The sequence below is a fragment of the Oncorhynchus masou genome, chromosome 26 (genome assembly GCF_036934945.1).
Source record: "Oncorhynchus masou masou isolate Uvic2021 chromosome 26, UVic_Omas_1.1, whole genome shotgun sequence".
In the NCBI taxonomy this organism is placed as follows: Eukaryota; Metazoa; Chordata; class Actinopteri; order Salmoniformes; family Salmonidae; genus Oncorhynchus; species Oncorhynchus masou.
Window position 1 is genome coordinate 896,274 of NC_088237.1, and position 13,695 is coordinate 909,968.

The 13,695-nt window shown below is 45.2% G+C and overlaps 2 protein-coding genes across 5 annotated transcripts in view; both read left to right on the top strand.

Annotated features, from left to right (window-relative positions):
• The first annotated feature begins 931 nt into the window (after positions 1-931).
• On the top strand, positions 932-5,597 carry LOC135514615 (nuclear factor 7, brain-like). Its single transcript, XM_064938044.1, has one exon. It carries the CDS (start codon positions 977-979, stop codon positions 2,063-2,065), a length of 1,089 nt encoding a protein of 362 aa, XP_064794116.1. The 5' UTR covers positions 932-976; the 3' UTR covers positions 2,066-5,597.
• A 5,103-nt stretch (positions 5,598-10,700) lies between these two features.
• The window catches only part of LOC135514617 (uncharacterized), a 33,342-nt gene continuing 30,347 nt past the window's right edge, over positions 10,701-13,695 (top strand). Inside the window, exons 1-2 of one of the 4 annotated variants that reach the window (XR_010451706.1) lie at positions 10,701-10,724; positions 12,728-13,411. The gene's annotated coding sequence lies outside the window, so the exon portion shown is untranslated. The other 3 variants (XR_010451704.1, XR_010451705.1, XM_064938047.1) reach the window with 3 other exon arrangements.

A 13,695-nucleotide genomic window follows, 5' to 3' on the forward strand; every position in this document is an offset into this window, starting at 1 on the left:
GCCAGACACTTTTAAGTTATGAAATAAAAAGCTCAATAATTTGTTAAGAAGTATTCCTATGTGCTTATACACAATTGTTATTATTGATTGTCTTTTTTACATAATTAATAATGGCAAGCAGCTAGCTAAAAAGGCACAATGTTCACTGGGGTTGCATCCAGCAGGAACCAAAAAGCTAACGTTAGCATACAAGATACTATTGTGAAGTGCGAATAAATGTAACTTACTGTCTACAAGATGAACCAATATACGTAACTGACTGAAATAAAATAAGAGTTGGCCTGACATTTGCCACAGCCCTTTTCAACCACTTTCGATTTGGTATAATAAAATATATAGATGCCAAAAAAGAGCGGCAAAGTGCTGTTTTTTAGAACAATTTGCCTCATGATTTGTCAGTGCGCACACAATTTCTCCATCCTTCTGACACATACAGGCAATATCGCTTTGAGTTCAGCACTGATAAAGACATTGATATAGATACATTATATCCCTTTCTGGATCTGTGCATTGTTGCATTCTCTTCAAGGGTGGGGAAACATATTTTATAATGTTACGACATTCATTTTCTGGCAGTTACAGCATGATTCCTGTAAAGGACCACACCCCGGGTCATATAATGATTCCCATAGTGCTATATAACAATTACTGTATGATATTTAGAGAGCAAAGTCGACTTTTCTTCATGCTTTCAAACCAGATACTCCTAGCCTGGTCCCAGATCTGTGTATGCTTCAATCCAAATCCTTGATTGCATTCAGTTGTACAACTGACTAGGTATGCCCCTTTCCTCTTCCTTTCCCTTGCCCTTGTCATGCAAAGGGTAGTGTCAATGAGTGGCATGATGGCATGAACAGACTGGTACCCAGGCTAAGACACTCCTACACTTTCTTTCTCATTGTAGGAGGATCTACAGAAAGCTCAGGTAGGCACCTTCCTTTTCTCTCACTTCTGACACGTCTGCAGTCATTCCAGTATGGCCACAGCCTCCTCTCCCCTCACAGACCACCTCCGTTGTTCGATCTGCACAGAGGTTTTCACTGAGCCTGTGTCTCTCAACTGCCAGCACACCTTCTGTAAGAGCTGCATCCAACAAAGCCTGAAGACCCTCCAGCAATGTCCGTTGTGCGGATCTTGCCTATTCAGAGACTCAACCTTTGAAATCAACAAGCCTAAACCTAAACCTAGACTTAAACCTAAATCTGAAGGGGTGGAACAGTCTTCCGATCATGGTGAATGGAGACAGAGAACCACAGCAGGACAACACATGTGTTCTAAACACAATGAAATGTTGCAATTGTTCTGTGATACAGACAAACGGTTCATCTGTGTTGTATGCAGAGACGGGAGAGCCCACGCAGGACACAAGTTCAAACCTGTGAAAGAGGCGCAAGATGATGTCATGGAGAAACTAGTCTCTGACTTAATCTACCTTCAAGAGGATATCAACATGGTGGTCAGGTTCCTGGAGAGCGAGCGAGGCATCACGGCGAACACGCGGGAGAGAAACGTCAGACTCAAAGCCGAGATAAGCTCCCAGTTTGAGGAGCTCAGAGAGCAGCTGAGACTGAGAGAGGAGCAGGCCATGAAGGAGATAGAGGATATGGACATGGACTTTGAGACTAAACTAACCGAGATAGAGGAAGTGTTGGCAGAAGGCTGGGAGAGACAGGCCATCTTAAAGTCAGCGATGAACATTTCTGAGCCCAGGGAGTTCGTCATGTGGTGGACAGAAAAGGGTGAGGCCGAGGCGAGGCTGGTGAGGGAGGTTGGAAAACTGCAGGGACCTTTGATGAGGAAATGCCCCCCTCCCAGTCCACAGAAACCCTGGACAATCCTGGGCCTATCTGCTACACAGCCCAAACCATCCGTCACACTCCCCAACTCAGTCATGATACAACGTGGCCCAGCCAGGACAGAGTTGCAGAGCCTGCTTGGCTTCCTGGACTCGGAGGGTCTGAAGAAAAGTCTTTCCAGAAGCATTTCTCAACCCAAATCCAACAATTTAGTCTTTAAAAAGACTAAATCTAAAAAAGACCAGAGTAAATTTCATGTCAGTTTTTAGATACTGAGTCATGTCTCAAAGTGACTTTCCTCTTTACAAACGGATTGTGCTCTTGTAATCTGATTACTTCTATTGATGTGATTGATTTGAATGAATAGTGTGTATTATTTTTTTAAAAGTTTTATAGTAATAACTGTATTGGTTTGAATTGTGGCACTGAGAAACAAATTATTGTGTGCATTTGGAATGTGTAAAGAAGATCATATAGATTTTAGATTATATTTAGATGTAATGTTTCTTTTTAGATTTTAGCATTAGTGATTAATCAAATCAGTTTATTTGTCACGTGCGCCGAATACAACAGGTGTTGTATATCACCTTATAGTGATAAACAGAGTAGCAGCAGTGTAAAAAGAGGGGGTTGGGGTGGGCACACAATTCAAATAGTCCGGGTAGCCATGTGATTACCTGTTCAGGAGTGTTATGTCTTGGGGGTAAAAACTGTTGAGAAGCCTTTTTGTCCTAGACTTGGCATTCCGGTACAGCTTGCAATGCGGTAGTAGAGAGAACAGTTTATGACTGGGGTGGCTGCGGTCTTTCACAATTTTTAGGGCCTTCCTCTGAGGTCCTGGATGGCAGGCAGTTTAGCCCCAGTAATGTACTGGGCTGTACGCACTACCCTCTGTAGTGTCTTGCGGTCAGAGGCCGAGCAATTGCCGTAGAAGGCAAGTGATGCAACTAGTCAGGATGCTCTCGATGTTGCAGCTGTAGAACCTGTTGAGGATCTCAGGTCCCAGGCAGGTATGACGCCTCAATTCTCAAGATCAATGGATTTGTATGAATACATTTTAAAAAGTGTCAAACTGTGACCTAAGCAAGGAAGCCATAACTATTTGAAAACATGGTATACAGTGCTAAACCTATTTTATTTATCCTCTATGGGATCGGTGTCCCTAAACCGGGACAGTTTTTGCTCAATATGCGATAATGTGACTAGAATGATGTTGTAAACAACAGACATCTTCCGGGACATAGATGTCTAATATGGGCAGAAAGCTTAAATACTTGTTAATCTAACTTCAATATGCGATAATGTGACTAGAATGATGTTGTAAACAACAGACAACTTTCCTGGACATAGACGTCTTATATGGGCAGAAAGCTTAAATTCGTGTTAATCTAACTGCAGTGTCCTATTTACAGTAGCTATTACAGCAAGAAAATACCATGCTATTGTTTGAGGATAGTGCACAACAACAAAACACTTTTAGTACGGCAACTGGTTTGATACATTCACCTCTGAAGGTAAATAATGTACTTACATTCAGTAATCTTGCTCTGATTTGTCATCCTTAGGGTCCCAGAGATAAAATGTAGTGTAGTGTTGTTTGTTACAAAACATTTATATATTAAAATGTAGGAACTGGGTTCTACAGTAGAGAGAATAAAGTAGATGGCACACGTCAAACGTTTGATATATGACCCAATGTCCAGATGATGTGTGCATGCCCATATTTGAGAAAGAGAAAGAATGGACTTCCATGTGGCTGCATGATGTTCTCTATCAGCAACGAGGAAACCCGCAACCAAAACATTCGTGATGGAGGCCTGACTGGGGATTTTAGGTTGCGCATGCTTATTCCTTTTAAAAGTTGGGATTTAATGGAATTGAAAATGTTAGAGTTGTTGGACGCTCTTTTTGTACAGAGCCAACAGCGGCAGAGCATTGTTCATGTAAGGAAGTACATAATATATGCGAATCCTGAGGATTATGATTCAAAGGAGCACAGAGAAGGTACATCCTCAGAAGGGTCATCCCCCGAAGAAAACTAAGTACGCGGCTGCGGTAACCACGTCCTGATACCCAAAGGACTGATTCGACAATAAAAGGAGTGCCCTTAAAGCCTCCAGTTCTTCCTTTCCGCATATACCATGGATATTCATACCACATACCAGGACTCTGAAACGTCATGGGGGCCAGACCCTAAGGACTCTATGTCTCGCGGCCCAACATTCTACTCCCCCCTAGTACTGACTCCCCCCTGACAAGACTCGCGACACTCCCTACATGTACACAGCCTGAGGATGTGTTTGATGGGGTGGTCAGTACTATTTTTGTGGACACCATCAAGGCCTCTGTAGCCACACTTTTATATGTGGTGATTGGAGAGTATATACGAGGAAAATGCATCGGTTGTGAGGTCAATCACCACAGCCAGCGCAGGCATTCGTGCCTATACAAATCAAATCAAATCAAATGTATTTTTATTTTTATATAGCCCTTCGTACATCAGCTGATATCTCAAAGTGCTGTACAGAAACCCAGCCTAAAACCCCAAACAGCAAGCAATGCAGGTGTAGAAGCACGGTGGCTAGGAAAAACTCCCTAGAAAGGCAAAAACCTAGGAAGAAACCTAGAGAGGAACCAGGCTATGTGGGGTGGCCAGTCCTCTTCTGGCTGTGCCGGGTGGAGATTATAACAGAACATGGCCAAAATGTTCAAATGTTCATAAATGACCAGCATGGTCAATAATAATAAGGCAGAACAGTTGAAACTGGAGCAGCAGTACGGCCAGGTGGACTGGGGACAGCAAGGAGTCATCATGTCAGGTAGTCCTGGGGCATGGTCCTCGGGCTCAGGTCCTCCGAGAGAGAGAAAGAAAGAAAGAATTAGATAGAGCACATGTGGGGTGGCCAGTCCTCTTCTGGCTGTGCCAGGTGGAGATTATAACAGAACATGGCCAAGATGTTCAAATGTTCATAACGACCCCCCAAGATACTACTTCTTCAACCATTTTGAGGCGCTGGTGAAAAGACTTTGGTCTTGCAGGTTTATACCATCGCTGGTCAGAGCCCTGGAGTCTATGGGCCTTGTGCCGTCTATTCCCAGAATTTACGGGGTAACCGAGGCTTTCCTACATGAACTGAAGGAGGCGATCTACATCCACGAGAAACTCAAAGAAATCCGACACACCCTGGTGGACAACAACAAATACAGGGAAGCTGTGGTGGCTGATGTGATGACTTTCTGGCTCAATAAACCCCAAGAGACCGAGTGACAATTTGTTATTTAGATGTGTACGACTATGTGTATACGATGTTAGAGAGAATAAACACATTTTATCTTTTGAGAGAACTTACAAATGTTATGCATCAAACTATTGAAAATAAAGTGAACATTGTATCGTTCTACACAATCCACAATTCCGGGACTAATGTAGAGCGCTGGGCATGAAAATGGAACAAATCATGAATCATGTACGACATACGCGCAAGAGTCTACAATGGACACAATTGGTATCCCGTCTTGTGGATGATTCTGAAGAAATAGAAACAACATTGTCTAAGATTTTACTTTATTTGTTTGAAACACCATTTAATTGTAACATGTATCATATTTGTTGTTTATATACTTATATAGCGGAAGTGTGTGTTCTAAAAATTCAGCGACACAAGCCTGTTAATCTAAACCAAATATACAGGGTGTTGCATGCTGTGATCGTTGAGAAAACGGGGACATGTATCCTGCAACAAATTCTGAATTGTCTGTATACGTAATACAAAATGTATGCTTAAAATAAAATAAAATAAATTAAAATGAAATGTTGTCGTTATTTGAAAGTGGCTCATTAACGCTATTGTACCTCAGAGAGGCAAGAAGGATGTCGGAGCAGATGTTGACAAACATTTATTATAATCCCTCTAACCCTGGGGGTAAGGAGCGTTTACAGAGAGCTACAGCCGAAGGCTCAGACTGATGGCGGAAAATAATTTTTAAATAATACTTTTCAGAAACTCATGAAGAAGCACAATATAGTACATTTTGCTACAGGCTCGGATTTGAAAGCTTCAGTTGTTGAACGCTTTAACAGAACTCTGAAGGAGCGGATGTGGCGCTATTTTACAGCTCAGAACACGCATAGATATATCGATATAGTTCAAGATTTAGTAATGGGGTACAACAACAGCTACCATAAGAGTATACGTATGAAACCCTCCGAGGTGTCTTCTGAAAACTCTTTTCAAGTCTTAAAAAATCTGTATGGTTTGTTCCCCCTTCGCCGTAAGAAGAAGAAAAAAACATTTTAAATTCATAGTGGGTGTTATGTACTTCTAGAAGTAGTGGGTGGAGGAGTCAGGTGCAGAGAGCAGGGTAGTTGATATGTGGAATATTTATTCCCAAAAAACAGTGTCGGTCAACGCCACACACACGGGCGCAATAAGACCCAGTCCAAAATAACAGGAGGAAAACGGTTCGAGAACAAAATACTTCCACAGAAATCACACACATCAAATAACGGAAAACAAGCCTGCACAAAAGCCGGCGGGCCTACCGGGATTAAATAGCCCAAAACCAAAACCTCAACAAGAAACAGGTGCAACTAATCAGACAAAACTAAATGAAACAGAAAAGGGGAAGTTGTAATCTATAACACACCTCATTTATCCTCCTCAGGACTTTAAAGCGGCCACAGCTTCCGGCAGGGCAGGCGGAGGGGCAGGTTCCGGGTCGGGAGCCAGACCCTGTCCCCTGGTGCGAACACAGGGGCCTCACTGAGGTGGCGGTCAGCGCTCTTCTTCTGCCGTCCACCGGCCTGCTTGAGAGCGTCCTGGACTGCCCGCCAGGTCTCCCTAGAGCGATGTACCCACTCCTCCACCGCAGGAGCTTCGGTCTGACTCTGATGCCACTCTGAGCCAGGACCGGCTGGTAGCCCAGCACGCATTGGAATGGCGACATGTTCGTGGAGGAGTGGCGGAGTGAGTTCTGTGCCAACTCCGGCCATAGGACGTACCTCGCCCATTCTCCTGGCCGGTCCTGGCAATACGACCGCAGAAACCTACCCACTTCCTGGTTCACTCTCTCCACCTGCCCATTACTCTCTGGGTGATAACCAGAGGTCAGGCTGACCGAGACCCCCAGACGTTCCATAAACGTGAACTGGGGACCCCGATCATAGTGCCGGAAGACGTGGGTAAATAGAGCCTCCGCAGTCTGCAGGGCCGTAGGGAGACCAGGCAATGGGAGGAGACGGCAGGACTTAGAGAACCGATCCACAATGACCAGAATGGTAGAGTTCCCCTGAGACGGGGGAAGACTAAGAAAGTCCACCGACAGATGAGACCAGGGCCGTTGTGGAACCCGGATGGGCTGTACCTTCCCTCTAGGCAGGTGCCAAGGAGCCTTACTCTGGGCGCACACCGAACAGGAGGAGACATAGAGCCTCACGGCCGTGGCTAAGGTAGTCCACCAGTATTTCCCCTAAGACCCTGCCCTGTCCTCGCAATCCCCGGATGACCTGAAGAAGGTAGTGTGTGAGCCCACTGAATCAATTGATCACAGACACCAAGCGGCACGTACCTGAGACCGGTAGGACACTGTGAAGGTGCAGGTTCCAACCGCAACGCCCGCTCGATGTCCGCGTCCACCTCCCATACCACCGGAGCCACCAGCCTAGAAGCTGGAAGGATGGTAGTAGGATCGATGGACCGTCGGCCTTAGTGTTGAGGGAACCTGGTCTATAAGAGATTGTGAATCTAAATCGGGTAAAGAACATGGCCCACCTAGCCTGACGAGGATTCAGTCTCACCTCCGCCTGGATATACTCCAGATTGCGGGGGTCAGTCCAGATGAGGAAAGGGTGCTTAGCCCCCTCAAGCCAGTGTCTCCACACCTTCAGGGCTTTTACCATAGCTAGCGACTCCCGGCCCCCCACATCATAGTTCGGTGGCGTGCCTGAGCGCTGTGACAGCACGGCTCCGACCCCAGCCTCGGACGCATCCACCTCCACTATGAACGCTAACGATGGGTCCGGATGCGCCAACATGGGCGCGTCAGTAAACAACGCCTTCAACTGGTTGAAAGCTCCATCTGCCTCGGCCGACCACCGTAAACGCACCGGCCCCCCCTTCAGCAGACGGGTGACATGGAGGGCCGAATGTACCTCTGTCTCAGAAATTCCGTGACATATGTCTCCATAGCCAACGTCTCCTCCTGTGACAATGGGTACACATGACCCCTGTGAAGTGCAGCGTTCTCCTGGAGGTTTATCACGCAATCCCCCCGTCGATGGGGTGGTAATTTGGTCGCCTTTTTTTAACAAAAAGCGTTAGTCAAATCGGCATATTCGGGGGGAATGCGCACAGTGGAAACCTGTTCTGGACTCTCCACCGACGTGGCACAGATGGAAACTCCTATACAGCTACCTGAACACTCCTCTGACCACCCCTGAAGAGCCCCCTGTCTCCAGGAAATGAGGGGATTGTAAATAGCCAGCCAGGGAATCCCCAACACCACTGGAAATGCAGGTGAATCGATAAGGTGGAAACTGATCCACTCCCTATGATCCCCCTGCGTTACCATGTCCAGCGGAACCGTGGCCTCCCTGACCAGCCCTGACCCTAACGGTCAGCTATCTAAGGACGGGGAAGGGTGGGTCTATCTGCACCAACGGAATCCCCAACTTACGGGCGAGTCCGTGATCCATAAAACTCCCAGCTCCTCCTGAATTGACTAGCGCCTTATGCTGGAGAGAGGGAGAAAAACGCAGGGGGAAAAAAAACATGTGACCAACAGGGAGCTCTGAGTGAGTTTGGTGCCTACTCACCTGGGGAAGTGTTCTGCCTGCCATCTCGACTCCCAGACGGACTCCTCCAGCACCGGTCCGAAGTGTGTCCTCTCCGGCCGCAGTTGGTGCAGGAGGAGCCTCCTCCCCCGGTCCCCCTAGATGCAGCTCCTCCCAACTCCATCAGAGTTGGAGTGGGAGGGCTGGGAGGTGGAACTGACAGGACCCCCTCTGAACGCCCGCGGGGAGTTAGCAGGTTGTCCAGTCGGATTGACATGTCTATAAGCCCGTCGAGGGAGAGTGTGGTGTCCCGACAAACTAGCTCCCTGCGGACGTCCTCCCGGACGCTGCATCGGTAGTGGTCCATCAGGGACCTGTCATTCCATCCCGCACCAGCAGCCAAGGTCCGGAACTCCAAGGCAAAGTCTTGCGCGCTCCTGGTCTCCTGTCTGAGGTGAAACAGTCGCTCGGCCCTCAGGAGGGTGATCGAAAACGGCGGGTGTACTCCTGGTAGTGGTCCGAGCAGAGGCTGCCTCTACAGAAGATCCAGTTTGCCAGCAGAGAAGCACTTTGTCACTTTTGCTTTTTAAACTTTCTAATCATCTCTAGTTGTTTGTTAGTTTAGATTTGTTTGTTTATTATCATATATTTGTATATGTAAAAGTAATATAAACACAACACATTTGATATGATCAGATATTTTTATTTTTAAACACAACACATTTAATTATTAAACTATTACACATTATTGAACAATTACATTTAATTTATTTTATTTTCAACTAGTAAACCTACACATTCTTAACAATTACATTTTTAAGCAGTGTATTGGTAGTTAACATGCTAACTAACTGATCAACAATTATAGGTACAAGCTAAAAACAAGGTATATATGCTATCTTATTGAACAAGCAACTTAACTCAAATAATGATGTGTGCGCTAGGCATCTTTCTCCAGATCTCTCCAGGTTGTTGTGCTGCTTGGCTGGCTAGCTGCTCAATGGTTTCCTCCAGATATTGCCACTGTTCTCGCACACACTGCAGTGCACACTGCCACCATCAGCTGTGTGTCTCCGTCAGTTCCAGAAAGTCCACTCCTTGCATACGTACTGTAAATATGATGAATCATAGATTGGCAAGGAAATCCTCTTCATCTTCACTGTCCAACTGCATTGTCACGGAGCTGGAACCAGCAGAAGAGGATGGAGTGGCCTTAAAGCTGTACGCTGCTGTGGTGCCAAACTGCTGCAGAACTTCACTTGGTAGTTTATGCTGGTAACAGGAATCACCAGCCACCTTCAGTCCGTACAGCACCAGGAGTATGGAGTTGAGAGTGTGCAGTGACATTCTATTTCTTAACTTTGACTTGACCACACTCATTTGGCTGAATAGCCGTTCAACCTTCACATTTGAGTGTGGCAAGGAGAGGGCAGCGAGTGCAGCTTTGCACAGTCACTCTGATATACTTGTCCTCTTGCTCAATTGTGCACTGGGGCCTCCCACTCCTCTTTCTATTTTGGTTAGGGCCAGTTTGCACTGTTCTGTGAAGGGAGGAGTACACAGCTTTGCACAAGATCTTCAGTTTCTTGGAAATGTCTTGCAGCTTTTGAATGGTACTGTATATATGGGGCTCTCGAGTGGCGCAGCGGTCTAAGGCACTGCATCTGTGCTTGAGGCATCCGTGTTGAATTTGGCCCAGCATCGAATTTATTCTTAACTGACTTGCCTAGTTAAATTAAGTTTAAATGTAATATATTAATTGTTTTTTTACTGCCAACATTCCATGTTCCAAACAATGCATTATGCATCCACAGCCATATACTGGCTGAAAGAGTTGCAAATGCAACAAGTACTGATATTGTATCACTCACATCTTTCCAAAAACAACATGGAGACACGTATGGTCTGTAAGAGTAAGAACTATCCTGTTTTATACGTTTAGCTCTCCAAAATTAGTTTCATAAGCATTGAATTCATGTTATTGAGTTAATGTTTGAATAGGTCTTAGTTTCAATTATTCCTATTGACAGGTTTCAAGGGTACTTGACTGACATCGTGTGGTTTGTTGACCGTATTGCACCCCAGCTGGTGTATTATTTTTGCGCACCATATTCCCTCAGACTATTTTGTGCTGATGGAATTAATGGTAACGTTAGGTAAGAAATGCTTCTCCACTTCTCCACTCCTTTCCCAGATAAAGACTTTCTTTTGAAATAATTACATCCAAATTGTCACAGAATATGTATTAACTAATGTACAATGTAATGACATATCGTGTGTCATAATGTGAAGTGTATTTAGCTTGTTTTAACAGAGTTCTCATGCTAAATTGTTAGCTATGCTAGCTCTCGTCCTGTTAGCAATGTAACGTAAACTAACCCCCTTCCTTACAAATGTGCGCAACCGCGACATTCAAACTAGCCTGCAAAGAAAACTAATGCAGCGACTGTGTTGACATCGAAATCTGTGGCGTGAACTACGTTTCTATTATTGCATTGATTGACATGGTAATGGCTCTATAGTGTAGGAAAAAACTGACACCTCCGACTCTGTACATCGTGACGTGTCATGTCGTAACGTACAGCAAGCACGAAGCAACTAATTCTGTCTTACAGCCTCTCTCCACCAGGTGTAGAACTTCTCTCACTGCTTAAAAACAAGAAAGGGACAGGGTAAGGGGGATACCAAGTATTTCTTTTGCGTCATCACTGCAAGCTATATCATGACTCTCAAAAGCCGCTGTTTACTTCTGAAGATCACTTTAGCACCGCCTAAAACCCGATTCAAATTCGACACAAACCTTCAAATAGGTATGTAATGACACATTATATAAACTCTTTATAGTATTTTATTTACATTTTAGAGGCGATAAAGTGATAAGTTGGACAGATCGAGTGAAAAAAAAGCTGTTTCCCAACACGACATCTCTCCTCACTATCACGCAATAGGTTTCGCTTCCCCACCCGCCATTTTTATAAAGACCCAACGGAGTTCATTGTCTTCTTGGATCATGCAGAGATGGGCATCATGAAGGTCTCGTCATTGATTTTGTTGGAAAGGAGAGTAATTGTGCTTTACAACGGAATTGATATTACAGTTGATCTGGAAGTATTACGTTTTTTGGACGCTAAAATAAGGTCAATTGCTCGATGTACAAAAGTGAGTTAGTTTACGTTACACTGTTAACTAGCTTGTTTAACATGTGCACCCCGTCCAAACCTAGAAAGTTCAACATTTTTGACGAGTCCATTTGTGAGAGAGGCCATAAGTCAACGAACACTGCTGTGGATGTTATTGTGTCTCAGAAAAAAAGAAGATTGCATTGTGTCAATGACTGCTGATTGGTTGCCTCAGAAAGGAGTTAGAACCGGGAGGTTACATATAATTCAGCAACAAAAAAACATCCCTTTTTTAAGGACCCTGTCTTTCAAAGATAATTCGTAAAAATCTAAATAACTTCACAGATCTTCATTGTAAAGGGGTTAAACACTGTTTCCCATGCTTGGTCAATGAACCATAAACAATGAACATGCACCTGTGGAACGTTCGTTAAGAGACACTAACAGCTTACAGACAGTAGGCAATTAAGGTCACATGAAAACGTAGGACACCAAAGAGGCCTTTCTACTGACTCTGAAAAACACCAAAAGAAAGATGACCAGGGTCGCTGCTCATCTGCGTGAATGTGCCTTAGGCATGCTGCAAGGAGGCATGAGGACTGCAGATGTGGCCAGGTCAATAAATTGCAATGTCCGTACTGTGAGACGCCTAAGACGGTGCTACAGGAGACAGGACGGACAGCTGATCGTCCTCGCAGTGGCAGACCACGTGTAACAACACGTAGATGTTGTTACACGTGGTCTGCCACTGCCACGACGATCAGGATCGGTACATCCGAACATCACACCTACGGGACAGGTACAGGATGGCAACAACAACTGCCCGAGTTACACCAGGAACGCACAATCCCTCCATCAGTGCTCAGACTGTCCGCAATAGGCTGAGAGGGGCTGGACTGAGGGCCTGTAGGCCTGTTGTAAGGCAGGTCCTCACCAGACTTCACTGGCAAAAATGACGCATATGGGCACAAACCCACTGTCGCTGGACCAGACATGACTGGCAAAGTGTTCACTGACGAGTCGTGGTTTTGTCTCACCAGGGGTGATGGTCGGATTCGCATTTATCGTCGAAGGAATGAGCGTTACACCGAGGCCTGTACTCTGGAATGGGATTGATTTGGAGGTGGAGTGTCCGTCATGGTCTGGGGCGGTGTGTCACAGCATCATCAGACTGAGCTTGTTGTCATTGCAGGCAATCTCAACGCTGTGCGTTACAGGGAAGACATCCTCCTCCCTCATGTGCTACCCTTCCTGCAGGCTCATCCTGACATGACCCTCCAGCATTAGAATGACAACAGCCATACTGCTCATTCTGTGAGTGATTTCAGTGTTCTTCCATGGCCAGCGAAGAGCCCGGATCTCAATCCCATTGAGCACGTCTGGGACTTGTTGGATCGGAGGGTGAGGGCTAGGGCCATTCCCCCCAGAAATGTCAGGGAACTTGCTGGTGCCTAAGTGGAAGAGTGGGGTAACATCTCACAGCAAGAACTTGCAAATCTGGTGCAGTCCACGAGGAGATGCACTGCAGTACTTAATACAGCTGGTGGCCACACCAGATACAGACTGTTACTTTTGATCCCCCCCTTTGTTCAGGGACACATAAAATTTTTGTTAGTCACATGTCTGTGGAACTTGTTCAGTGTATGTCTCAGTTGTTTAATCTTATGTTCATACAAATATTTGCACATGTTAAGTTTCCTGAAAATAAACGCAGTTGACAGTGAGGACGTTTCTTTTGTGTATTTATACAGAAAATAGGTAGAAAACCTGTACATGCTGCATTTATATTATAAATATTGTCAACACTATTGTATTATACAATTTCTGATATATCTCATATGCCTTAAATTTTCCTGAATAAGTAAAAGCAAATGCTATTCATTCCAATCAGATGGTTTGGACTTCTCCTTTACCAAAATCGTTGCCATTATCAGCACATTAATTATGAGGGTTATGAACCCATCCCCTCAAGTAATTTAATAGGATCTCTGTGCCAGAGATACTGTAG